Source organism: Etheostoma cragini, chromosome 2 (genome assembly GCF_013103735.1).
Source record: "Etheostoma cragini isolate CJK2018 chromosome 2, CSU_Ecrag_1.0, whole genome shotgun sequence".
Lineage (NCBI taxonomy): Eukaryota > Metazoa > Chordata > Actinopteri > Perciformes > Percidae > Etheostoma > Etheostoma cragini.
The window spans coordinates 15,422,816-15,450,522 of record NC_048408.1 but is presented as its reverse complement, the minus strand read 5'-3'; the positions used below and the strand labels follow the sequence as shown (position 1 = coordinate 15,450,522).

At 40.5% G+C, this 27,707-nt stretch overlaps 2 protein-coding genes and 1 long non-coding RNA gene across 5 annotated transcripts; 2 read left to right on the top strand and 1 right to left on the bottom strand.

The window, feature by feature from the left end:
- Positions 1–8,164: 8,164 nt before the first annotated feature.
- On the top strand, positions 8,165–26,018 carry LOC117936285. The gene is made up of 3 exons (XR_004654913.1): positions 8,165–8,506; positions 25,084–25,086; positions 26,008–26,018. It is a non-coding gene; the product is annotated as an uncharacterized LOC117936285 (long non-coding RNA).
- ankrd49 (ankyrin repeat domain 49) lies at positions 8,961–13,883 on the bottom strand. 3 transcript variants are annotated; one of them, XM_034858976.1, is made up of 3 exons: positions 13,643–13,883; positions 12,338–12,553; positions 8,961–9,759 (listed from the first exon to the last, which is right to left on the bottom strand). In XM_034858976.1, the coding sequence occupies exons 1-3, from the start codon at positions 13,727–13,729 to the stop codon at positions 9,283–9,285; spliced, it is 780 nt and encodes a 259-aa protein (XP_034714867.1). In that variant the 5' UTR covers positions 13,730–13,883; the 3' UTR covers positions 8,961–9,282. The 3 variants fall into 3 exon arrangements, with proteins under 3 accessions (XP_034714867.1, XP_034714874.1, XP_034714884.1); XM_034858983.1 differs by lacking the exon at positions 13,643–13,883 and adding an exon at positions 13,521–13,583 and having other exon boundaries at positions 12,338–12,556; XM_034858993.1 differs by lacking the exon at positions 13,643–13,883 and adding an exon at positions 13,518–13,547.
- Positions 16,790–23,640, top strand: gpr83 (G protein-coupled receptor 83). Its single transcript, XM_034858839.1, has 4 exons — positions 16,790–17,236; positions 18,945–19,070; positions 21,787–21,920; positions 22,720–23,640. The coding sequence occupies exons 1-4, from the start codon at positions 16,790–16,792 to the stop codon at positions 23,420–23,422; spliced, it is 1,410 nt and encodes a 469-aa protein (XP_034714730.1). The 3' UTR covers positions 23,423–23,640.
- Positions 26,019–27,707: the final 1,689 nt, after the last annotated feature.

The window sequence follows — 27,707 nt, the reverse complement described above, 5'->3', positions numbered from 1 at the left end:
GATAATCCTTCAACCAATCAGACCAACGACTTGGGTGACGTAGCAGCAAAAGTGGCATTAACAAGTTGCTGCCCTTCGGGCCGCCATGTTGAATGTAAATAAAAAGCTGCTTGGTCGCTCCTTAATTGTCACCGTGTTAAACCCACCAATAGCGCGGCTGGTGGATAAGCCAGTTTGTGATTGGTTCCCACAGATTTGTACCTGAAGAAGGATAGATGAATGTACAGGTTTCCAGCCTGAGCTGCAGGGCAAAATCAAATTGCCGGCAGATCTGGCTGGTTTTACCCAGTCGATACCACTCTATATTTGTGTGTTAAATGTAAAGAAATATGTAATATTCTGCCGCTAGGGGTCTAACACACAAGTTAGTGATATTGTTAAGTGGTGTGGGATCAGCAGAGTTGTTGTCTTAACCATTAATGCCATCAGTGCAGTCAGATTCTCCTGGTCAGGAAGTGTTAGTTACGAGGTGCCACATTATCTGCAGAGGTCTCCTCTCTAATAAAAACAGACAAGGTGATTCAAACTGATAAAAACACTGAATAAAGCAGTTTCGTAGAAAAAATATGTTGGCTCGTCGGCAGAGTGGCTGCAAGCTGAATTGCTGCTAACGTTTGCTGAGCTTGTTTCTTTGATAACTTCAGATCCAGCCGTTCGATGACAAAAACAAAAAATCTTCATCCAATTAAAATACATGGTTTCACTAGAAAGGACCACACCATCAATCACATAAGTTTGAATGATTTAGTCAAAAAGATGATTGGAATCCGAGGCATGAAGTCGCCGATATATAAGACAGGAATTTTCTTGTAGGCATCGGTTGACTTGACGTTGACTGCATTGTGGGGAGGCTTCGGGAGAGAGTCCGCTGTAGCACTCAGGCCCAATGGACCCCCTTAGGACCTAAAGAAGAGGAGAAAAAATAAGAACAGAAAGAGGGTGGGAGGGGGAGGTGTAGAAAGAGAGAGCATATGAGAGGAGAAGGTTAGGTGGTATTTATCATAGACAGTATAAGAAATGGACACAGCAACGACATAGACTTTGTCTGAGATCAGTGAAGTCACTTAGAAGCTCTTTTCCGGTGATGGCTGAGCGTTACTGTGAAGCCTTAAACTGAACTTGACGATGTAGATGTGACATGGGCAACCTGTCTTAAATTTCTATGTCTTCTGGTAGCTGTGCCAAGAGAAATCTCAGTCATTCCCCATCTTGCAGAGACGGAGAGCATGAGTAGGAGCTGTCCATAAGCGAGGGGCAGAACCAACTTTTGGTAAGTATTCTGATTAGTTATTTTGTCATTTTGCATATTATTTATTTTAAAACATAATGTCAGTACATCATATTAAGTTAATGTATAATAATAAAAAGTCATGTAAAATCAAGATTTTTTTGTATGAATTCATATATAAGGAGATAACATATGCACAGGCTATTTATTGCTAAATAAATTGCTAGTTAACATTAGTAATTAAACTTGACTGTATGCCTCCATGTCCCCCGATTGCCTGCAAGCTTCTCCTGACTATACGGTAAGTTCTCTACTGTGTGACAGAACATTTTGTGGTCATGACACAATCGTTGGCCTTTTTTTTCAAAATCGTCTGCTACGGGGCCATAACGTGAGATACAAGGTAATGGAGCCTTTTATTCATGGTTGTGTTTCCTTAGAAATAAACACTGGACAAATAGAGTCTTTAAATCCTTCAGATGTAAAGTAAATTACTGTCAAAATGACGCCAAAATGAATGTCAGTCTATAGAATCCTAGCAAAAGGTGATGGCTTGTTAGCCTCAGAATCTCCCCATAGAAGGTATATGGGGTGCTCGCTTACTGCCTTGGTATTTAGGCGCGTTTGAGGTGTGGTGTTGGATCCTGAAACTCTGCTAAGTACGTAGCTTCAATCAAAAAAGCATATGGTAAACATGTAAACTTATCACAGCTTCTGGCCGACAACCACAACGCTGATGCATGCGCAAAGGAGATATGATGCCATTAACAGGCAGCCAAATGTAATGGTAACGGACCATTCCACACAAAAAAAGGTTGCTGGGTTTGATGATTGTTTAGGATTATGTAAGCACACAATTCAAAAAATATATACAGTATAACAATAGTTTCATAATATACCTTTACTACTTAAAAGACCTGTGTGGCATCTGGTGTGTTGATGTTTAGAAGTCTTAACAGTTCACAGAGGTTTGTTTTGTCGGTTTACAAGCCGTTACACCATGAGGTGAAATAATTTGTTGTCAGATTACAGTAAATTGGGTAAAAAATGGACGTGATAGTCAGCATGGGAAACAACGGTCTGCAAACATTAATATGCACAACAGAAAACAATTGCATTCCACTTTTTAATCTCCATACATATATTTTATTTACTCATAGGGGTGCTGAAAATGACGGAAAATTAAATATCAGCAACTTCCATCATGTGATGACTGCCAAGTGGAAGCAATTAACAAGGGCATTCAGTGGAAAAGATGTAAATTGCCATTTTGATATAACCCCAATGCATTATAGGTCAGCTCACCTATGGGAACTAGCTCAGGTATTGAATACTAAATAAGGCATACTTTGAACCGGTCCTTCGGAATATGTACAAATGTATTTGGATCTCACAACAGCTCGGTTCCTACACATGTTCACTTTAATGAGAGCAATTATCAGACGCATCTATAACAGCAATTTACTGGGACTTTTCTGAGAGAATGGTTTTAGAACACATTAATATTTGCTTACGTTCATACCTTTATCATCTGGATTTAGAAAAAATAAATAAACATTTAGCCACTTATAGTGAGGACTGCAATGCAAAATAGACAGGCGGCCCTTTACGTAAAGACATAAAATCTCTCTACACTTTTTCACTATTCTTCTACTCGGAAGAATGAGGGCATTTATGCTGTCGCCTGTCTGCAGGTATTGACTTGAGCAAATTGCAGGCCACGAAGAAAGCTGTTGTAAAAATAAATCGTTGCCTTGGATTATGTTTGTATGTGCAAAGAATAAGTTGATGAGAGACAAAAGCTTGAATGAGTGGCAGAGTCATGAATAAAATAAAGGCATTGCTTTACTGTGTTTGAGTCTATGTGATGTATTGTCATAAAAGTGCCTGGACCTGCTTGTGATAAACTGAAGGATGCGATCAAGTGTTAGCATTAATTTATAATGGTGGGGAGGGGGGGTGTAAAGACTGAGTGCTTCACCAGCTGCCTCACTGATTAAATGTTAAACCACTCTTCAACCCCAGTTTGACACCAAAGTAAATAATTACATAAATATACCTCATCATTGCCTCATTGCAGCTTTGTTGGTTATTTTCACATCAAGGGTGATCATATATTTGCAGTCGATTAGTTGGTTGGTTTGGTTAGGTTTAGACACTAAAATTACTTAGTAAGGTTTAGGGAAACATCAATATTAAAATAACTCTGTCATTAAGAATAAGTGACCTTCATCATCATAAACACTTATGCCGTATTTACACTGCATGGTATGGCTCTAATCAACTCCCTTGTTTTCTTTTGGTTATCTGTTAGAAAAAAATTTAAGGTGGAGTTAAGACACTGCAGACTACTGCACAAACTTGCCATTTTTTAAATAGCCAAGCAGCTATTGTCAATAGCAAGAGCATTTTATCTAATCACTCGCCTCAGGTCTAAAAAAATGGGAGCCTGAAAAACTACACTGTATACTAGAACGTACAATTGACAAAGTGCAGACATAGCTGCCAATGAAAGGATTCTGTAAGTCTTGCGTTGAAGATGATGTCACGGCAGTTTCACACGGGATTTGGGGATCACCTAAGAATCCTATACTAATGGGAAACTATCCAACACGGATCATATGTAAATGGTTACACTTGTTAAAGCTGCACTAATCAACATATTTGTAATTACAATAACGAAATAATAAAAAAGTCACCGATGTTGATGAATCCACAGATAACAACTACAGGTTTTACGGTCCCCAACTTGACTGTTTTGGTTCACCCACATAGCGTTGCTGTCTGCCGCAACAGGCAGCAGTTTTCAGCAGAGAGCTCTACCAGCCTTACTGAACACTACCTGGTCAGCCTTAAACGGCCAACTATGTCGCTTTGTCCATTTCTTTAACTGGCTACGTGTTGAACAGCTGCTGACCTGCCTGTCAGATGACACACTACCCCCATGTTCATGTGCTGAATTGCATCTTGCGGAAGCGTAGCGTTGATTTCTAACTATGGAAAGTTGATTCCCACAGTAAACAACACTTTAGCAACACATAAACAATACGTTGATTTTCACACGACAACGCGTAGTCAGCACATTACAAACACGTTAACCACACGTTTACCTAAACCTTATAACCACTTGCATGCCTAACTCCAACCTGCAGTCATTATATCCTTAACAGTTAATTTAAGTCTTGACCTCGAACAGCTTTAAAAAAAAAAAGTGATTTCAAGAACTGTAGTTATTTTACAGCACCAGCTATTGTGCGGTCTCGCTCTACAGAAAAGAGAAATAGAGATACAGAAAGAGGGAAGTAGAGCAACTATTGTAAATGACCCCCTATCCTGCTGAGAAGAACATTAACATTATGGTTGTGCACACCACGTAATATGGCAGAATAGTATTGTGTTATCTTGTTAGCACATCCAGATCTTTAACTATTCCAATTCCACATTTAGAAAACTATCCTTTTGTCATAGCTGTTAGTCATGTTATTCATAGCGTGGCCTTGACCAACTGCCACTTTGCTCATTTGAAAGCCATGATGTCTCTGTCTTTCTCATCGGCGGACAAGTATGAAGAAGGAAACATGGAGGAACATACGTACTCAAAATCCAAATTTATGGAACAGGAGTCTTCTTCTTCGCCTAGAAAAAGGATTAGGGTGCCCGCCTGTGTACCAACTATGGACCGGCTACATCCCGCCGCCGGACCTCCTCCCAAGCCGCGAGGTGTGCCTCGACCTCGTTTGCCGGGCTCGCACTCCGCCGGCAGTTGGGTAAGGTAAGGATACCACCAGCAGTGACACCCGGACAGCTAGGAAGGGGATCTCTTTGGCAGGGACTGAATCAAGCCCACATCACCATCTTCCCGAACCAGGTTCATGCCCGCTTCACTGTCCCTGCGTACCCGTGTACCGCCTAGGTGACGGCGGTACATGGGACGACACTCTGCTGTTTCCATGACAGCTAAGCTTTGGCTCCTGAACATCTTGCGGCCGCTGAAACAAGTTTTACCTCACACACATGCAGACAGGCTCACTGCCATACCAACTTGCAGTACACAACTAACAGGCTCACAGACCCACTCAAAGTGTGTGTTTAAAGCCTATTGTTCTCCACCTCCCAGCTAAGAGTGCTGAGTAAATGGCTTGTGAGAATCAAACTACAGTTTTTCACAGTGGCGGGAAGGCACAATCCTCACTGCCAACACCCAGGCATGCGTGTGCCCAGTCTCTCGATCACGCGCTACCTTGGGCTGTGATGACTAGGTACTTGCGCTCTGCGCTCTCTGTTGCTATGACAACAATCAACACTGCTATAGGCTTTAATTAGCCGGCCTTCCCACCAGCTCTTACCGGCGTTTTAAAAGCTATCATGCTATCTCAAGTTCAGATAACGGCTCTGACGCCTCGGACACATGTGGTGTCGTAGGCCAAGCCTGGTCACTCTTGCACTGTGTAAACAGCGGGAGGGAGCGCCCACTCAGTATGTGCGGTGCTACACAGTCACTCCTCACCCCCGGCCGTCTAGCGGGCTGCGTGAGCTCTGACTCAATGACTGCCCCGCCATTTATCCCCAGCATAGACAGACAACAGTCAACACATGGATGTGTGCGTGCCAGCACTCGGAGCAGGGCGCAGTGTGGACAAACTTGCTACCCAGAAATGCATGGCCATCAAAGCTTATCACAAAAGGCTATACGCCCCAGTTTGCCAGCCTACCACCTCGTTTTATCTCAGGGGAGATAGCTGTTCTGACAGTAAAGCTGGCAGAGCTGCAAAGAATGCTTTTTTCCCGCGTCCCTCCTGTTACTTTCTCACACCGGAAAAGATGGGCAGAATGAGACCCTTCTCAATCTCTCCTAAACCAGCTGGTGCATTATGAAGGTGTGCGCCACCACAAATGTTTCATGCGCTTCTCCTCTCACAGAGATAATATTAAGGATAACTGGCTCATTAGCCCCCGGACCTTCTCCAGATGCATGGAGATAGCGTTACAGCCATTATGCAGAAAAACGATTTAGTCATTGTGGTTCTTTCCCAGGAGTGGGCTGCACTCCACAAAATAGAGGCCGTACAGCACCTCTAGACGTTGGGCTTTGATGATGCAGTCATCTTTATCTAGACACAAGACAACACAGATGAGGCGTATGTTTTTAGGTTTCGTTTCGCTTGGTTCTGGGGGCTTGGATGTTTTTTGTGGTTGCAGACCAGTAGATGCGTGAGGATGTCCTGTAGGTAAAGGAAGGCATGTCCATGAAGGCACTGGAGGGTGAAGAGGGAGACCTTATATTCAATTCTGAGTGGAACAGGAAGCCAGTGAACAGATTTCAGGATGGGGGTGATGTAATCATGCTTGCAGTGTCATTCAGTGTGGATGTTGGCAGGGGAGCAGAAGAAGTGGGGGTTGTCCTGAGTAAAGTTGTGTCATCAGCATAACAATGGAATGAAATTCCATATGTGCTAATGACTTTGCCAAGGGGGCGCATGTAGATGTAGAAGAGGGTGGGGCCCAGCCCAGAGCCCTGAGGGACACCGCAGGTGACATTGTGGGTGTGTGATTTGGCTTTGCCTAGGGCAATGTGCTCAGTTTTGCCAGTCAGGTATGATATAAACCAGTTGTAAACATTTTCTGAGTCCAATGGTGTATTGCAGGCGGTGGATGGTGTGGTCTACTGTATCAAAAGCAGCTGTTAGGTCTATGAGGATGAGTAGAGATGGGAAACCACCATCTGCTGCCATCATTGGTGACCCTGACCAAGGCTGTTTTTGTACTATGGCAAGGGCAGAAACCAGACTGAAACTTTTCAAACAGATTATTTAGTTTGAGGTGGTCATGAAATTGTGCTGCAACTGTTTTTTTTTCAAAACTTTGATAGAAATGGAAGATTAGAAATGGGCCTGTAGATGAAGAGAATTTCTGGATCCAGAGTGGGTTTTTTCAAAAGAGGTCTGACAGCAGTTTTTAACGCAGATGGGATATGGCTGACCAGAAGGGAGTGGTTTATGATGTTGGTGATGAATGGGGAGATGGCAGAGATGTTTGCCTTCAGCAGGGCTGATGGGAAAAGTTCCAGGGCACAGGTGGACAGCTTCATTTTTTTTAATGACATCCTCCACTTCTTGTTGTGTGGCATTGGAGAAAGACCAGAGAGGCTGGCCAATCTCAAACGGTCGGTCAGCCGTTGGGAGGGGGAGGACAGTAGTGGCGGAGAAGTGCGAGTGGCTGTTATTAACTTTTTGTTTGAAAAAAGTAATGTGCATGTTGCACCTCTCCTCGGTGGTCTCAGACTGGGAAAGTGAGGGGGGGTTTGAGAAGGTGGTTTATTGTTGATGAAAGTAGTTTGGAGAACCCGGGGCTGTTGTTGATGATGGTGGAATAAAACCTGGAATGTACCTCCCTCATAGCTTCTGCATACGGTCCTCCTTTGTTCCCTGTATGCCTGTTTCTGAACAGTCAGTCCAGATCTTTCACAGCTTGCAGGTGTACTAGGGTGCTGAGCGCGTGGATGACCCTGGACCCTGGCTGGAATGCACCCATGAAGAATTTGCCAAATTGTCTCTGTCAATGCCAAACTGATTTTTTTGCTGTTGCTATTCACTGTTGTTTAGAGCTTCTGGTACCCCCAGGTCCCAAAAAAATCAGGGACCTGATTCTGCAACCAGTGGCCATCCCATATATCCACAGTCTCGGACCGAAATCTATCCTCCAAGATGACAACATACAGGGTGGGGTATATCAAAGACTACCTCCGCTACAAGTGGGATCAGCTTGGGTGTACTGTTTGTGCCATAAGTGACCAACACTACCATGTTGGCTAATTGGCGACAAATGCTGGTGGAAGAATGGGATACCATCCCACAGCAGTGTGTGACCAGGCTGGTGGCCAGCATGAGGAGTAATTCGGATGTAATTCGGAGGGTGTTTGGATTGTGTAGTGTTCTTCCACATGCTACTGAGGCTCCTAATTGTGAAATGAATACATTGTTAAATTGACGATATGTCTTGTTTTTTCAAACTTCAATCATCCAATCCACCAAATGGGTCAATAGCAGAATAAGCTGTTTGGCATTGGCAGAGAAGATTTGGCATATTTTTCATGGGCCCAACCCATATACTCAGCTCTGCTGCTCATCTCACAAGAGCATGTTTCTTAAAAATGGAACACCATTTGAAAGGGAACTGAGCAGGCTTTCCAACGGTATAAGAGTTATTGCCAAAAAGCATTGTTACCACAGAGAAATAATCTACCAAACCCAAATTCTGTTACTTTTTGTGCTAAGTTTAGTAAAACATTCACTGTCGCAAATGTATTTGTGTACCTTTTACACACACACAAACACACACACACACACACACACGCACACACACACTTCTATTTCAAAATCTTGTTTCGGACAGTCACATATATACATACATGTGGATCCTCAGTTCAACCTAAAAGAAAATGTGGTTTTAAAACCTTGTGCCATCTGAAAACACTGAGCATTATATTCCGCTATTTTTGCAAATCTAACAGCTTCAACAAGAGACAAAGTCTCATCTCTAGCAATCTGTAAGAAGAGGTTACAAATTAGGTGGCAAATACAGGAAAACAATGTGGTGTCTGCAAAAAGAAACCTTGAGCAAGTCTAAATTAAGATGTCTCAAATCAGTAGGTAGCTGGATGTGAAAAGACTGTGTATACCGGTAAAACAACTAAGACAAATATAATACGTCTCCATTGAAAAAGATACTTCGAAAAAGATATGTTCAGAAAATCTTCACTCAGCATTAGAGCATGTACCGCACAGTGGCTGCTTGTCAGTTACCTAGACAACCTGCAATACTTGCTCACACTGAGATTCACTTTTGTAAATATGAAAAGAGAAACAAGTTTGCATTTAAGATCAACGATGCAAAGAGAATATTATTCCAAAGATACACTAACTACACTTGTTATGATGCTTCAACAGAAAACAACAAGTCATCCAACCCATCTGCATAATAAACTTGTACCTGCTGTATATTGTACTTACAAGAAGGCAAGAAGAGGTAAGCACATCTGCACCTGTGTTTCTCATTTATGAGAAAGGTACCACATTGACACAGTCTTGTACCATCTCAAACAGGACATGATGTGGGCTAGTACGGCGGGCCACCTCACTGGCTGTCTCCCCACTGCCGCTGCGGAGCCCTGGATTCAGGTGTCGCTGAGAGAGGAGGAGCTCTAAAGTGCGAGGAGAGTCTGTCCTGAAGGGGGTGGTGTTGGAGGCAGCCAGGTGTAGTGGTGTGAGCCCCCCGTTGGTCTGGGCGTTCAGTTCGGCTCCATGGTGTAGGAGAAAGCTTGCCACTGTGACGCGGCTCCAGCGGCAGGCACTGTGAAGGGGCGTCCATCCGTCGATGGTGCGAGGGTTTACCTTAGACCCGGCAGCAATTAAAGCAGAGATCACAGCAACATGGCCGTTGTAGGCTGCACGATGTAGTGGAGTGTATCCGTCCTCATCAGTGCAGTGCACCAGCAACGGATCAGCAGTTAATAGCCTGTGGACTGTTGAAAGCTGAAAGATAATGCAGAAATGCCAAGGGTCAGGAAACTACAAACTAATAGTCTCAGGAAATAAGTTTTACTTGAGGGGGTCCTATAATTTGAATAAGTACCTATTATTTTTTGAATCCTCTTCCAGCCTTTCATGTTGGTGATTTTTGCCTCTCTGTGTATAAAAAAACCCCAACTGAATTATCTTATATTCTAGTCACACTTATCCTGTGTAAATACATACATCAGTACTCTTACAGAATACTTTACTTTGTCTGTATGAAGACTGCAATGAAAACACTGCTGAGGCCTGACCATCCCAGCAAAGAGTGATGCCTGAACCCTTGTTCAAAGTAATAAAAACAAGGTCGGGTCAAGGTAGAGATCATTCAATTTTGGAGCTGCTTTGAATCACAGGGCAGGGACACAAATTATCTGTCACTTTCATTTACTGCATTACTTTAGTGTCGGAGTAGTCTGAAAAATGTGTTCCCCAACTAAGAAAATTGGAAACAAATAGATAGGGCATGACTTTGCGGAGGTCTGCGCTCTCTGCGTGCCATTCTAGTTACCCATTGCCCCCCCAAATCACCCGTGCATTAATTAATAGTAATCCAACATTATTTATTATGCATCAACACAGACAGAATATGTCTTAGTTTGGTTTCTTGCCTGCTTGCTTTTTATGGTTCATACAGTAAGTTTCAAAAAGATGTCGACACTGCGACATTTTTATGAGTCCTTTGATTAAAGTGAAACTTTTCAATCACCCATTTTGTTTTACCGCATATGGCTCGCTTCAATGCCCCAGCACCCAAAGCTCCTCACTCACCCGCTAGCAAAAGTTTGCAAAAACTGTGTTAAAATCATATAGCATTTCTTTACATTATCTTTAAGTAAGTACAAATTCAGTCATGTATACACATTTAGGAAACAATCTTTAATATAACCTTCTTTAAAATGAAGATTCTCAGCCTTTTTAGCCTGCTACCTCTTCCTACTCAATGAGAATCATTTTCAGTATTTAACCCAACAAAATTCTTATTTTTGTTAAACATTAATTAAATGTAAATGTGATCAGAAACATAATTAAGGCTATTCATCAACTCTTGTTTTCTTTATACAGAATACAACATTCTTCTACAACTGCTTTCACAGGCTGAGTGCTACTAGTCATGATCAGTAAACTCATCTTCATGCATAAACTCAGCGTCGTGCCAAATTAAAAGCTGGGGAAAAAGGCAATTAAAGAACAAAAAACAACATCTCCACCAGCTGTGACTGTTTAACTGTGGACTGATTGATTCAGTGTCAGACTTGCTGCCTGCAATCCATTTAATCCTTACAATTTTAGAGATACGTTAATACTTTTAAGGGTAAGACTGAGTTATATTAGAGGGAAACAGTTGAGAAGACACTACCTTACCTTTACCTTGTCAAAATGCATCACTAGACATGAGTAAAAACTACTATTACCTCACTATACAGCCATAATCAGTAAAAACTACAATAACAGCATCTCCTTGAGAAAGCCCCTGCACCAGACATTATCTCAAAACACAGAACAAAACAGACGTCAGACATACAAGACAACTCTACTATTCATCCAAGATTAAACACTTCACAGAAAATATGGCAAAAATATTAATAACTTGTTTATTTGATTCCTGTAAAATTAATTTGTTTAAATTATGCTATGTGTGGTGAAAACAGTTATAAGGCAAAATAGTTATTATAAAATAATTAACCCCCCTCCCTCAGTGTTTATTATCCACAGGGTGGTATGGCCTTAAATGTCTTCGAGCAGCTTTAGGATTAATTAAATTAGCTCTTTGTCTCTTTGTCAGTTGTCCCCTCTCTGCCATGAATTGCCTTGTGGTATTCAAAGTCAGACAGCTTTTCCATTCTTCAGCTTAATTTCAGCATTCATTTACAACTGAATGTTGATTTGGCTGCAAGGGACAGCTCTAAACTCTGTTTAAAATACTGTTATTTCTAGCTAGTTATTCTCTAAAAGGTTTCAACTTTATTCAAGTCCTACATAACCTTCTTTGGAAGTTTTTTTTTCCTTAGAGGTTTTACAAAATTGGCACAATACTCCTTTTGTGGAATGAGATGTAATACAGGACTTCTGCATTATTGCACCTTATGTTACAAGCCGTAACTCTCAAAATTAATAAAAAACTAATAAAAAGCAAATGGTAGTTATTTTTACCTTGTTATTAGAGAGCAATAAACATTTACAACATACTGTATTCATGATTTCACTCTTTTCTGGTGGAAAGAAATGTATGATTGCTTTTGGCTATATCAGATTTTAATGTGGTATTTTTTTGATACCATTGATCCTTAAAAAAGTGAACAACAGCTGAAAGAACCCAAAAGAATAAATAAATCTGAAGGAAAACCAGGCAAATCCATAACCCATGGACCATACAGTCCATTTCAGGAAACTTAAAACCTGGCTCGTACTTTTCCTTTCTTTTCCTTTCGTACTTTTTCAAATAAAAACTCAAACCAGTCTCTGCTTCAGCTGTTTCATATTATTCATGGGTAAAGTCTGAGTTCTGAGAGTGGTGCCAGAACAAAATATAACTTACGCGATTGTTTTCCGCTGCCCACATGATGAGCACCTTTGGTTTGTCTTTGAGAGTTTCTTCTTTTTCAATATACCAATCGTCACTGTGGTCCCCCTCCTCTTCTTCCACCTCTTCCTCGCTTTCGGTCCACAGGCTGCTGGTCCCCCGGGGGATCAGGTGACCATGTGTATTCAGAAGATCAAGCTGGTTGACATCTTCAGGAAACTCCATCACTTGCTGTTTATGCCAGAGAATCCAAGAAATAAAATCACACAAAGGAATGGGACAGATGTACTGACCTAACTAACTACTTTGTAAAATCAATGACAGTGGGAGAATGTAGAAAATGTATCAATTTAAAGGAATATGAACGTTTAATATGTTTACTTTTGGATTGAATTTGGCACTAAACCTCATGTGCTAATTGACATTTTCTATTTAGTGTCTTGTGACTTTGTTTCTGAATAGAACCAGCCTAGTAACCTTTGAAAATAAAGTCCTACATTTAATTATTTCACTTAAGTTGTTTTATATTGCAATTTTCAAATGCATATGTTATCAATCAAGGTGACCAGCAGCTCATTATCTCACCTTTGGCCCCAAGCAGGTCATAATAGACAAGAAGGTCTGGCAAAGCAAGATTAGCGCAGACATTACTGTAAGTGTCAGGTGCCATAAATAATAATAATAATAATAATAATAATAATAATACCATATTCTATAATTAGACAATTAGACTTGAATTAAACGAAGGACCAAAAAACTAAGTAAAAATACAATATTTAAATGCAAGGAAGTTCAACATCACAAATTGGAATTGACGTACATGATGTAAAGTTGAATTTAATTTCAACAACAAAAAAACATACCACATTAACCCTCAAGCTGAGGTTACTTGTAACGTTAGTAATAGGTAAACGTTACGTGACCATAACGTAACGTTACCTAGCTAATGAACTGACAACTGTGTTACGTTATCAAGTGTTGTTGTAACGTAAGCCATCGTGAAGCAAGACAGTAGATAGATCAACATACAACAAACGTTCAGGTTAACGTTCCATTCAATAAATGTAGCATTTAGCCACGTGAACGTTAAATACACGCACGCCCACGTAGGCTAACTGTTGACATAGTTGCTGTTATGCTGGTTACTACAAGACTAGTGAAGCCAACGCTTCCTTTTACTTCGACATTAGTTTACGTACAACGGTTTCATGTTTGTAATTTACGTTGACGTTACACGTGACTGTTGACGATAACATTTGAGAAACATTTCTAAAAGCAATTCCGATACATTCGGGATATTTTATCCGATGCAACGCTCACCTTGCAGTGTGCGTATTCAAAACAAACCACAAGCGTCTTCTTCGTGTTCTTTTGAATTTTCGGCAGACTGGATGTCTTCCGGCACATTGCTGCCTCTCACAGTTTGGGAATATATTGCAGTTCGCATATTAACAAAGGTGTGATCCTGTCGTTGCACTTCTACGACTGCGTTTTTGGCTAATTCTCGCTGGGATTGAGCAGGCTGTTTATTGTCACTGTCTTTGTGCCCAGGTGTAATAATGCAGCAGACTTGCTTTTTGTTCCAAGTAGCCTAACAGTTGCATTCCAGGAATTTGTTTTTTCTGCAGGTTCCCCACAGTTATTTGTGAAATCCAATGCTAGCCCACAATGACACATATGCATAGCCATGACAGCTGTTTGTCTATGCAATACCATTTTATTCCACGTAAATCCACGTTTATTTATTTCAAGAGACCTTTTTTTAAGGAATCCACATTTATTTATTTCCGTGGGCTTTAATTTCTTAGTGCCGTCTTAATTGATTTCCCCTCTCTCTCTCTCCAATAAGTAGGCTATATGCAAAAAAGGGTGCGTGGTTGCATCTCACATTCAGAACACAGCCGTGGGTGTTAAGGTTTAACTGGTGTTTGAGTTGACTGGTGATATGTGTTGCAAGCGGCGTTGCACCGCTGCAGTAAACAATTCTGATCAAATTGCCTCTTTTTTCACATTCATCTGTCGGGGTGTTGTAAAACGGGAAAAATATCACTTGTTGTCTGTTGAATGTAAGGTCGTGTGTGTCTGCCACGGTCTCTGACTGTAAACCACGGACAAACCGATTTTGTAGATTATCCAGTGACATTCACGCTTTAGTTAGTTATAAAGCTATATCCAACCGTTAGATAGGCCTATTGTAGGTAACAAACAATCTAACAACAAAGACACAAGCACAAACCTGATATATCACCTTTCCACAACTGAGCCTAGCTAATATCCAAATCGCTATAAAATGTTAGTTTGAAAGTCATGTCCAAATGTGATGAATGAGTAGTAGCCTAATGTGTAGTGTAGACTACCATAGTGACGAGAACGATGCCATTCAGTAGAATTCAATATAAAATACAATAAACCGGATACAAGTGTCACAAGTTAATCTGCCATTCAAAAACCAGTTAAATCGTAACACCGGTCGTGGTGCATGGTGGTACTGGTTCATTTATTTATTTATGTATTTATTTAACATTGAGTAAATTGCTTCCCATATTTGCCTTCTCTCTCCCCCTAAATAGGCCTAATGTTCTGTCTTTACAAAGATTTTGCATAGAGAGGGGCAAGGCGTCCCTTCTTTTCCACTATGCTTTATGTAGTGTATTTACTGTTTTGACCTTATTTGTAAATTAATGAATAAAACGTAAACAAATAAAAATTTAAACCTATTTTGTGGACTGACCTCTTGACCTTGTGTGTCCTAGGCTGTGTCCTAGGCTGTGTCCTTGGCAGCGGCCTTGGTTCCATCTGACCCTCTCTTTTTCCCTTCTTTCGAGCCTATATGTACTGTCTAATAAAAATGCATAAATAAGCCCCCTCAAAAAAACCTATGCTGTTTAATTTTAGCAGCATTCACTATAACCCTTAAGATACATTCTGTCCTTGAATCATTCAACATCAGTGGTGGGTTGTTACTGTTCAGCTGCTGAACTCCCTTGAGCTTGAGAAGATTCAGAGGCCCAACAGAAACAAACAACTCACAGTGAGAGAGAAAGCTTTTGAAAACATGCAGGAATAGATGGACAACTTGAATACAACATTCATTCTCCAGCCAAGAAAGATTTCACTGCGTGAGACTCATCTACTGTCTCCGTTGGAAACAGCAGCTATGATCAATACAGAAGTTGTGTTGATGCAGCCGTGGCCATACTGCAGATGCCTGGCAGTGTTTTATGTTCTTCCCTGCTTAATGGATTGTCGGAGCCCAAACGACCATCATCTTGTAACAAAACGGTACTATGAAATATTATCTTTGGGAGAATGTAGGAAGTACTAACAAGTAAGTAATAACAGGGGTTAAATTGGGATTTGTTTCAGGGCTGCCGTGGGTCCGCATTGACTACAAAATCGGATTGATATAATTTTGTGAAAAAAACAACAATGTTAAAGCAAATTATCAGTCAGTTCTAACCTATTTTTCACTCTTCCTCGACATCCATCTGTCTAACTATCAAATTAATCCTAATATCTTAGCGAATTATGTTGGCTGTAGAGATAGAGGAACTTCAACACCAGGCTGTTCTCATGAACCATCGCAGGATATACAAAAAGTAAAGCACAGTAATTTGTAATATGTTCTATGCACCACATTGACCGCTGCTTTAGAAGAACCCTCTGGTCTGCACAGAGGGGAGGTCAGGGTGAACGACACAGGGCTTTCAAGCAGGGGAGCAGAGTTCACGTCCAAGGCAAAACCCAAGACCTTTACCTGTGTTTAAATGCGGTTGTTATTCCTGTCTATGAAAAATGATCCTTCTGATGAATTGGAAAGTAAGTAAAAAAAAAGGTTTGATGCTAAAGGACTTTATAGTAATGTTAATGATTTAACGTGCAGCCTCCGTGCAAGGGCTTTACAGAGAAAATGGCTTAGACTGACCATTGAAACCCTTTCAAAATATAATAGGAGACATTTTGTTTAAGAAATGGATTGATAGTTTTTACTGTTGCCTTTTAAACAGAACGGAGAAGTTTGGCCCAGAAAGTTTGGTGATGCAATGATCTCATATGCAAGGCTTATACTTTACAGTTGTTACATCTTACCTCTGGCTTATTGTCCTTTTATTTTATATTTGCATTATTCGTATTTGATCTTTTTCGTTTTTATAATCAAAATTTCTGTCTTTTTGGTTTCAACTTTATACTGAAGGCGTCTATTTATCTCCCTCTCTCATTCTCTCTCTCTCTCTCTCTCTCTCTCTCTATCTATCTCTCAGGTTTAAAAAGAGCAGATGTGCGGCTGGGTCGCATCACGCAACTTTGTTGCTCGTGCTTCAGCATCTCCACATTGACACGAGGAACGCTGCAGGTGTGCAGCTTTTAGAGAATAATACTAGTCTAATAATAACAATAGTAGCAATACTAATAGTAATAATAATAATACGTAGGCTATTATTAAAATAAGAAGAACATTTTGGCAACATGAGAACTGTGTGTGTTTGGGTATGTGTGGTGATCTGGATGGGCAGCCCTGACGCGGCAGCAGCAGCAGCGGAGCACACACTCAACGACTCGTCACTTCTGGGACAGGGAGTATTTTCTCCCGCGGAGCATTTCCTTAACGGTTCGGGTCAGCTGGATAACCGGACGTCTGGAGTTTTCCTTCTAGACTTTGACGAGGGGATGCTGGAGGACTGGCGGTCTCTGGCCAGTAGGAAGCGCGGCGGCGGGGAGTCACAGGACGGGCGCGTCAAGGCGCTGCTGGTGGCCGCCTACTCTCTGATCATTGTGATCTCCCTGTTCGGGAACACTCTGGTGTGCCATGTGGTGGTTAAAAAAAAACGCACCCTGTCCGCCACCAGCTTGTTTATTATGAACCTCGCTGTGGCTGATATCTTCATCACTGTCCTCAATACGCCTTTCACCCTGGTAGGACCCCCTAATTACTATATTATATAAATATAGTAATATATTACAATATTAGGCTACACATTCATGTGTTCTATTGCATTAAGATGTCTAGAGAAGTTAATCGTTAACACAGACACAGAGCGTGTCTTGCCTGTCAATTAAGTCATATAACCTTTGACCCCTCAGGTTTTTGTCTAACTTCTGGCAGATGATATGTTCAAGAATTGTTAATCATACAATGTCGAAGGATTATAGGCTAGGCGCCTACTCAGTAGCATGCAGTAGCCTAATACATTATTTTGTCTTTACAACAGCTAACAACAGCGTTCAACACCTCAAAGTTATTTTTCGTATGATTGGGCTAACCAACGACTTCATTTGCCACGTTAAGTTAGCTGTTTGGCTAGTCAATTGATCTTTAGATGGTAAGTTAGCTAGCTAGCGCACTCCGTTCCATCTACAGTAGACCTAGGCCTACTTCAGTCTGGATGAGAGGGGATATCACCGAAAAAAACGCCATTGCTAGCCCCCAGCCAGTGACTACTACAACATACCAAACCCAGCCAGCAAGAACCCCAACGCTAACGTCAATAAAAGAAAGTGTGACATCTAAAAAATACTTTAATTATTGAAAGTGAAAGCATTCCGGCCCAGTCTCAAGGCAGTCCGTGAAATGGCCACGTTAATTAGTCTATTGATTCGTGTACAGGTCATGTTAATGTCGTTATTTTCGTGTGTTGATTACGAATTTTGAAGTAATTTATTTGAATGGGTTGCCTATTTCGTTATCACAGAAAAATTACAATAGCGAGTAGGCCTAGCTTAAAAAGTTGAAAATTAGTGCAGGGAGGTTGGTCGGGTGGTGAATGGGTCAAACAACACAGGTGGATCCCACATCACCATGGAGACCGGAGATCACGTCCCACGTGTTGCAGTTCCTTACCGTGTTCTCTTCCTAACCACAACCGTTCAACAGTTACGTTGTCGGCGTGTCCCGCGTGTGACGGTTCCTTTCCCCGTTCTATTTTTCTTGACCACAACCGGGGCTAATTTTAATGTGTTTTACACAGTGCTGGGTATTTTAAAGCTTTAGCTTTAAAATAAAAAAAAAAAGCTTTACACTGTCTCTGTATTTTCTCAGAATGGCTATATTCAGAAGATAATGGCATCCGGTGTCTTTCCCGCGCAGAAACTCAAGTGAAGATAATTACCTCTTCTAAAGAGTCCATCATGTCCTTCTTGGCTACCGTGGCTACTAGCAACTGCGTTGTGTGAGGGGAGGGTGCGGTGGCGACAGTTTTGTTGTCATTACTTAATTCTTCATGAGAGAGACAGAAACTACGCACTATAGCTTTAACCTATAATACTATACTACTACTAATAACAATAATAATAATAAATCATAATTTATTAGTTGAGTTATATTTTGTGTGCTTGGAGATAGAAAGAGAGAGAGACAGAGAGACAGAGAGAGAGGGAGACAAGTGAATCAATAAATAAATCCAGGTCCTATCTGTTTCCTGTGTTTATGACTCAAAAGCCCATTGCCAGTTTTTCAGACCATAAGCAACGCAACGAGTGGCTATAGTGGTCATAAAACTATCAATCATCACAGGAACTGAACCTAACAGTGTCAACTAATATCTTTTTGATGGATGGATGAGGTTGGTAAATTGATAGGTGTACATGATCTATGTATGTGTGTGTGTGTGGTGTGTTTTCCCAGGTCCGGTTTGTGAACAGCACTTGGGTGTTTGGGAGGACAATGTGTCACATCAGTCGCTTTGTACAGTACTGCTCTCTGCACGTCTCAACTCTCACACTCACTGCAATCGCACTGGACCGTCGACAGGTTGGTCTACATGAAGCAGTAATGCTCTTCTGTCTTTTGAGAGCATCATTGCTTGACACCATTATTGTGTGAAGTACAGAACATTATGCTGTAAAGATATGAGGTGGAGGTGGATGTTATTGTTGGATATCCTCTGCTTCAATTGGTTCTGCTTGGTTCTAATTCACAATGATGACTGACTCGCTCAGATTATTCCTTACATAAAACCTGAAAATTATGACTGTAGCCATATATTTTAAAGTAGCTCCACCTAAACCAGCTACAACCATAAAATGGCTGCTTACATATTGATGCATCAGTAAAAATCTAATGATGTATCGGCCTTAGGGAGCATTTTTCTAAGAAGTATGACAATGTATATCCTGAATCTAAACACATGTGTATTATGTGCAGAGATAGAAAGTAACAAAGTACAAATACTTGTTACTGTACTCAAGTAGATTTTTCAGATATTTTTTACTTTACTTTACTATTTCTTTTTGTGCTGATTTTTTACTTTTACTTTTTTTTAACACAAATATCGGTACTTTCTGCTCCTGACATTTTACAAAATAGGCTCGTTACATTAGTTTCAAATCATTTCAGTGGAGTTACCGTTATTATTTTTTGCGTCATCAATACCAAATTCAATCTAATTGGATGGGATTTGGTGGTTAAATTGAGCCAGGGCGCTCTGGGGCTCAGCCACGGCCCCCGACCCTGCTCGTTTGTGTCCAGATGTGCCTGCTTGCAGTTAGTGCCTACTGGAAATATGTCACATAACAGTTGATGAAAGTGATGCTTTTGAAAACATGATATTTCCGACAATAAATGAAAACCTTTTGAAATGTCACGTCTATTTTGTCTCGGCGGAGATGAGATGAAAACAATCGGAACATGGCAAAAACCTACATAATGCCTAAGAGCTGTTTTACAGCTGACGCATCAAATGTGTCGAAATGATGTAGAACTCGCTGCCACGCCAGGATTTTGAGTTTGCGCACCACTCTACTTTTTTTCAGCGGCACGTAACAAAGTGGAAACGGGAAGCCTGAACAAGGACTCTCAGAGTGACTCCAAGTCTCTCTTGTAGACTTACTGGGTTAAGATGAGTTCTCTTATGAATGAAAGGCGTCTTGATCCGACAAAGTAGGTCAGTGAATCAAATCAAAGCATTGATGGCAATACTGCTGCCAAATCTGCTGTGGTTTACCTTTTTCTTGCAGAAATAGCAATGTTGGTAGGCTTTGCTCATTAGCGCCACCTCTGTTCAGGAGAAGACTGCAACTAGGGTTGCGACCACCTTGCAGGAGTGTAAACAGTTATGGTTCTCTCATGTCATGTGTGTGTGTGTGTGTAGAGAGATAGAATGGGAGAAGTAAGTTTGTGTAAGAAGGACCTGGTCACCACAGACCCAAATCTTCTCAGCTATTGCTACTGTCATATGCTGCACTGTCTCTTCATGTGGCACATTATGTTTGGCATATTGTATGGGTCACTTCTTAATAACAAGGTTATACAAGTGTAATCAAGTGATGACGGATTAACAATAATGTAAATACTAAATGCCCTCTGTTGATACTACAACAACACAAAGTATAGGCTCTGAACATTGCAGTTTTGCACATATGTATTCCGCATTTCTTTGCACAAAACTCGCCAGAAAGGGCCAAATTTAATAATTTATTTTTTAAAGGATGGCCATCTAGTGGTTGGTAGTAACTCTAAAAGTATGGGGCTCTTCTTCATTAATTTATGTTTAGTAATTCATATTTTATCCTTTATTTCTTTCCAGAAGCCATATTTGAGCACACACATATAGCACATGCAGTCCTTTAAACGTTAAGGATTAAAAAAGAGAAACTGGATCTGTTAATTCTCACAGAATCACAATTGACTTCATCTCTTGTTGTAATGTGAGGCCTATTGGCAAAAAAACATTTAAAACATAGGCAGTGGCATATAAAGAGCTTTTTTTCCATGTTCACTGAAGTTTCTCAGCATGCACTCTGGTAACATTTGTGTGTCATTCGCAAGGCTACTTTTAGTTTTACACTTTAGGTAGATTTCCAAGCCAGTACTTTGTTACTTTTACATGAGTAAAGAAGTTAAATAAGTATTTCTACTTTTACCAGAGTATTTTACACAATACAGATACTTAACATAAGTATCTGTGTTTTTGCCATATCTGATTATGTGTGTATGTGGGTTCACATTTCTCAGAAGTACAAATTTTCACGCAAATTACATCAATTAGGTGTTCAGGGTTTTGAAGTACCTTAATCACCTCTATGAACCGTGTGTCACAGCAGCTGCTGCAGCTCCAATTTTAGATTGATGAAGAGCAGGCTAAGCAGCAGGTCAATCTAATAAATATGACTTCATGTTTTGTTTGTAGTTCAACTCTCCTCACAGCTAACCAATGCAATTGAAGACGTCATGACAAGTTTGGGAAATGGACATTTCAGAAAATGCTTTATTGAAGTGTACTTTTTTAATAGAGGCGTAAGATAAATGGAGTATTTTTCAGTTTGAGTTCTCTTGTTAAATTGGAAGGAAATAATGATAGTAAGCATAGTACCCTCTTCAGTTGAGGTAAAAAATGTAAATGGCGTAAATGGTGTATTTCAATATATCTGCATGCTGTGGTCTTGGAGTTGCATATATTCAGTATAACTGTAAAACTGAGTTCAGCAGGGATGATGTTTTGATCTTTGAGAGGTAATTTTTGTTTTAGGTGATTTTGCACCCTTTGAGACCTCGCATGTCCCCAACACAAGGCGGTTTCTGGGTTGCTGTTATCTGGATAATGGCCAGCTGCTTCTCCCTCCCTCATGCAATCTACCAAAAACTGCTGAGTTTTACATACAGGTAAATGTATACACACTCATCCATTTTAATAGGGATAGATCCACAGGAAGTGTGTAATATTATTTTATGAGGTTGGCAATAGAGGAACACTTTGATGATTAGACTCCATCAATCTGAAGCATCTTCATGGAGTGAAACCCGTTGAGGTTGAATGTCAGTTGACTTCAGTGTCAGTTCAACGTATTGTACCCATCAACGCAGACCTCCCCCCTCTGCAAACTTTGTGGCTCTCCAAAAATGGATAAGATTGAGAATTACTCCGGCTGCCAGTGGGCCTTACGTGAACGAATATGAGAATTGAACATGAACATAAGAATTGTGAAGGTAAGGATTTTGACATAGTGGGGAGAAATAGCAGAAATTCACCCAAAATGAGAGCAAAAATGTGATGGATTACTGTTAGGATTGTTATTCGTGAGCAGGTTTGCTGAATATGCAAATTGTGTCAGATTAGATACACAGTAACATTGTTTAATCATCAAGAAACAAATTTGCCACTATTACAAAATAAAATTAAAACTAATTATTAATCATTTGAGTTCGTTTTTTGTCATATATCATAATTACGCTGACTGCTAGCTTTGGAGTTATTGGACCAAATAAACTATTTGAACGTGTCTTATTAGGCTCTAGGGAGTTATAATGGGCCATGTCACAATTTTATGCCATTTTATAGACAATAAAATGAGTCAGAAAATCATCAAAAGTATAATCAGTAATACAAATAATTGTTAGTTGCAGCCCTACCACCTTTGATTTAATGTTGTTGCTTCCTCTGTACTGTAACTCTCCTTACCAGTAAAGAAAAGGAGCGCAGCCTGTGTGTCCCAGACTTCCCGGAGCCATCAGATGTCTACTGGCAGTATATTGACCTCTTGACCTTCATATTACTTTACATGCTGCCACTCCTCATCATCACCACGTCCTACACCACAGTGGCCTGCCGACTTTGTCGCCAAAACGCCATCGGTGACACCACAACAGCTCAGCATGCTGCCCAGAGAAGAAAGCGGCGGCGAACGTTGGCCATGTTGCTCCTGGTGGTCGGCGTGTTTGCTGTCTGCTGGTTCCCGCTCAACTGCTACGTGGTGCTGCTGTCCAGCCAGGCTATCCACTCCTCTAACGCCCTGTACTTCTGCTTTCACTGGCTGGCTATGAGCTCCACCTGCTACAACCCTTTCATCTACTGTTGTCTGAACCCCACCTTTCGCCAGGAGCTGAGGCTCCTCTTAGACATGTGCAGGAGGAAAGGAAGGGTGGTGGTCTGGATGGAGCCAGAGCTCCGCCCTGTGGCTGCTCCTTGTCACAGGACTGCTTGGCCTGACAACGATGAGTCCTTGAGGCCCAGGCATGCTTTCGGCCACGCCTCCTCACATCAGAGTCAGGCTTTGTCCAGTCAGTCCCACAACCTCAAAGATACACATGTGCTCTTTATCGCCCGGCAGGCCCTCACAGGAAGAACTGACACCCTCTCAGTGGAGCCCATCGTGGCTGTAAACTGACTCAAAATAATGGCCACAATGTGATGGGATTATGGTGTTTAAAGCTACATTGTGTAACGTTTGTAGATGTTCATAATCTAAATTGGTGTTGCCTTTTCACAAACTTGTCTTTTTCAATGACTATTGACCACCATCATCAATTTCAAGTATTCCTATTGGCTTGAAATTTTATATTTGTGCTTGCTTGAGCTGGGGTAGACGCTCCATAGTCATGCGCCATCTTGAAATACGCTAGCCGGTAAGGGACATACAGGCTATACTGCTCCGCCTTTCACGTTTTTGACTCACAGCTGCTGCTAATGGGTATCGTCGCTTTCCAGCCCGGCAAGTTTGAAGAAGGGGACCTCACATATTCAAAATACAAATTTCAGGAACAGGCGTCTTTTTCTTCAGCCAGAAAAAGAAAGAAATATTGAAAAGAGCAAGAGACTGGCGTCATCAGAAAAAAGAGTGAACATTAGAGCTGCTTTGGACGCACACACCAAATCCCAACTAGTTAATTATCCTCCGGACGGCTGCAGTCTCTTTTTCTTTCTCTCTCCTCTCCGTCGGGTGGCCCATGTGCCTGCTCGTGGTGTAAAGTGCGCGTCCGCTTCACTCTCTGACATGCACTCCAAAAACCATGGATGATAGACGGCCTTATGTACACTTTTGTCTTTTTGAAGCGCGACGTCTACCGTAGCTGCAATAAGTACTTTGAACTGTGTGGCGATAGAGAGTTGACTGCAATATGAACGCTAGATGGGAGAAATTGCCGTGTTTCTTAAGAAATAAAGAATGGAAAAATAAAGTATTTAAACGCTTCATGTAAAGTTATTCACTGTCAAAGTGAAGTCAAAATGAATGGCAGCGTTGAAGTGATGTGGGTAGCCCAGTACGAAAGTTCAAACTATTATGTAAACTGTCAGGGGTTCAACTGCCTCGTTATTACAGTTATTATGACTATTATATTTATTACAGAGAAATTAACGTAATTCTTAGTATTGTTTCTTGCTGGATGCTGGTGGCTATACTATTTAGTTTTGGTAAATAATGTTCAATGTAAGTCAGATGCTTATTGATGTGCATTTTTATTTGCTTATATCTCAGAACCACATCCAACTTCACTTCACTTTGCAAATACAACTTCATAGTTATCTATAGTTATTATAACTATTATAAATTAACTAATCATAAATCTTCCTGGATCTCAAAGTCAGTCACCTCTGGCCAGGGTTTCAGTACTTTTTAAAAGCCTAATGCCTATATTTTTGTAATATAATAAACACTGTTTTTGAAAACTATGTCAGTTTGTGTAGGCCTATCAGTGCTTTCTGAACATATTGAACACACTTTTAAAAATACCGTGATGATACCAAAAACCCGGATAATTTTGGTCACTATAATTGTGAGGTTAAATTTAATGCGATTAAATCCCTACTAATAATCTTTAACACTTACATTCAAAGACAAGCAACAAAGCAAACACAATTATAGCATCTAGTTCTGTAACTGCCAACTTTCCCACCATTACATATTGCACTTTTCACAGGCCTGATTCATGTTGGCACCTTCTGTATAGTGCATGTGGTCAATTTATTCTGCCAATGAAAGGAAGCAATGTGGATGTGCTTATCCCAGCTGGTCATCTTTGAATGTATTTCTTTTTCAGATTTTTAAAGTATGTTATTTTTACATGCAGAAATTGTAACTGGGAAAAGCACACTTTCCTTGTGGAAGACAGGCCATATTCCATCACATCACATTACAGCTCTGAGAAACAGGAAGCCCATTGAAGGCCAATTTTGATGGTATTCAAACCAGACTGCACCTGGTCTTCAGAACATCTGGAGTAAAATGGAACAAAAGCATCTAGCTAATAAAAAAAATGCATATTTTTGACCGATTGTCTCGTTAGCTGTTTATTAGAACTTTCTGTTGCTGCATCTTTAGGAATAGACATGACGAATAGAAAAGTGTTTTCTGGTACAGTTTGTTGTTGTCTTAAGATTGTTACAGTTGAAAATCAATGTGGTTTCAAAATATGTGTTTTACATTTTCAGCTTTAAGGGTGTGCCATTGTTGTGTTCCAGCATTGTAAAAAAAGAATGAATGAATTTGAATGAATGAATTAATGAATCAATGACTGAATCAATCAATCAATCAATATATTTTTATACAGCACTTTACAGCAATCAGCAGGTATCCAAAGTGCTTTACATCAGGAACCAACAATAACAACAAGGGCTTGACTTTAGCCAGGAGACGAAGCTGGAAAAGATTAACAATCACTCTAACAATATTACTGATCTGCTTGTCTTATTTCATGTTGCAATCAAATGTAACCCCAAAATCTTTGACGGTTGGCCTAGCATATGAAGCCACAACTCCCAAGCTCAAAGCTGGACCGTCTGGCATGTCTGAAGTACTGAAGATGACATTCAGTTTTATCTTCGTTCAAATTAAGAACGTTTTCTGAAACCCACAACTTAATATAATTAATACAACTAAGCAGGGAGTTTAGTGCAACACTGTCAATATGTAATGTTTCCAAATCATCTGCACACAGTAAAAATGAAATGTCAAGTTTTGCTTGACCATAATAGCCCCTAAAGGCAAAATATATAAAGAAAACAATGTGGGCCAAGAATTGAACACTGAACTCCAGAAATAGGAGACTTTTGTATTTCCTCACATTACTTAACATAACATTTATTCGAAAAGCATTAATGGAAGTGAAAATATGTTGAAAACATTTTGTTGTGAGTGTTCAATGTTTCTTGTACACAAAATATTTTCTATGTCTAAGGAAGTGAGAACAGTAAAATGTGTGCACGTGTGCATTTTGATGTACATGTGCACAGTTAAGGAAAATACTGCTGAAAATAGCTTGATTTTTCTCTCTGTGATTAATGAATCATTTGCTTTTTTGTTGTTGGATGGCTTAATGGCAGCAAAGGTAACAATCAATGTAAAATCTTTGCAACTTTATGTCTCTTCTTAATGTATTCCAAAGTTTGTGGATCAGGAATGTTAGTAACATAATGTGGTTTTCTCTGTCTTTGTCTTTAAACATTTTGTGGATGTTTTACATCACAACACCCTAAAATATATTAAATAAAAGCGACAAAACTTGATTCTAAACATTGTCCTTCAGACTTGTATTACTTTATCTTTCTGGAAATATCATAAGGCACTGATTGAACAATTATAATCCCTTTAATTCTTAACAAGGCTGAGGAAAAAGAACATTTCAACCACAAATTACCTATGAGAGAATTCTGAGAATTGGTGTACATATAATACACATTTCATGGGACATACTTATCTAATGATAAGAAGAGCAGAAACACAGTACACGGTGTATACAGAAAAGTAGTTCCGGGATAGCGGCTATTAAGAATTGTTTCCATACAGTCATGAATGATACATTCATACTTTGGGCATACTTTTTTTTTTGAGAAAGTATTAATTTTTTGTCCCCTGACAGTAAGTCAGACTGAAATTGAGGCTCTAGCTAAGCGTCCCATTATGGGAACCAGAGGTAGCCAACAGGTATATGTCTGGCTGATGGGAAAGAGCACTTTTATCCGATGGATACAAGCAGTACAATGTGTCACGCACCAGAGAGACCATCACAAACACAGAACCATGATACTATGCAAAAAAAGGTTGGTTTTTCCATACCTTCCAAAATAACTAATTTTTGCATTTAACAATGTCCATAAATCTTTTTTAAATCATGTTGCCATGGTTAAGGTTACCTTAGGGCGCCTCCCTAGGGACGTGTTCCAGGCACGTCCAGCTGGAAGGAGGCCTCGGGGAAGACCCAAGACTAGGTGGAGAGATAATATCTCCAACCTGGCCTGGGAACGCCTTGGGATCCTCCAGTCGGAGCTGGTTGATGTGGCTTGGGAAAGGGAAGTTTGGGGTCCCCTACTGGAACTGCTGCCCATGCGACCCGATACCGGACAAGCGGATGAAGATGGATGGATGGATGGATGGTTAAGGTTACGGTAGTCTCTCATTGCCAGACCTTTATCCACAGCGCTGAGGAGTAGGGTCTGGTTAGAGAAAGATTGTGGTAATGGTTAAAGGCAACTGTGTTGAAGGAATAGTTTGGATCTTTTGAAGTGGGGTTGTATAAGATCTATAGTCAGTGTATTATCGCAGATGCAGGTGTTGGTGATGGCCCACTGGATACGACACATGCCTTTGGGGTGGAAGATCTAGGTTCAGTTCCCACTGCAATACATCAACCAATGTGTCCCTGAGCAGGACACTTAACCCCAAGTTGTTCCAGAGG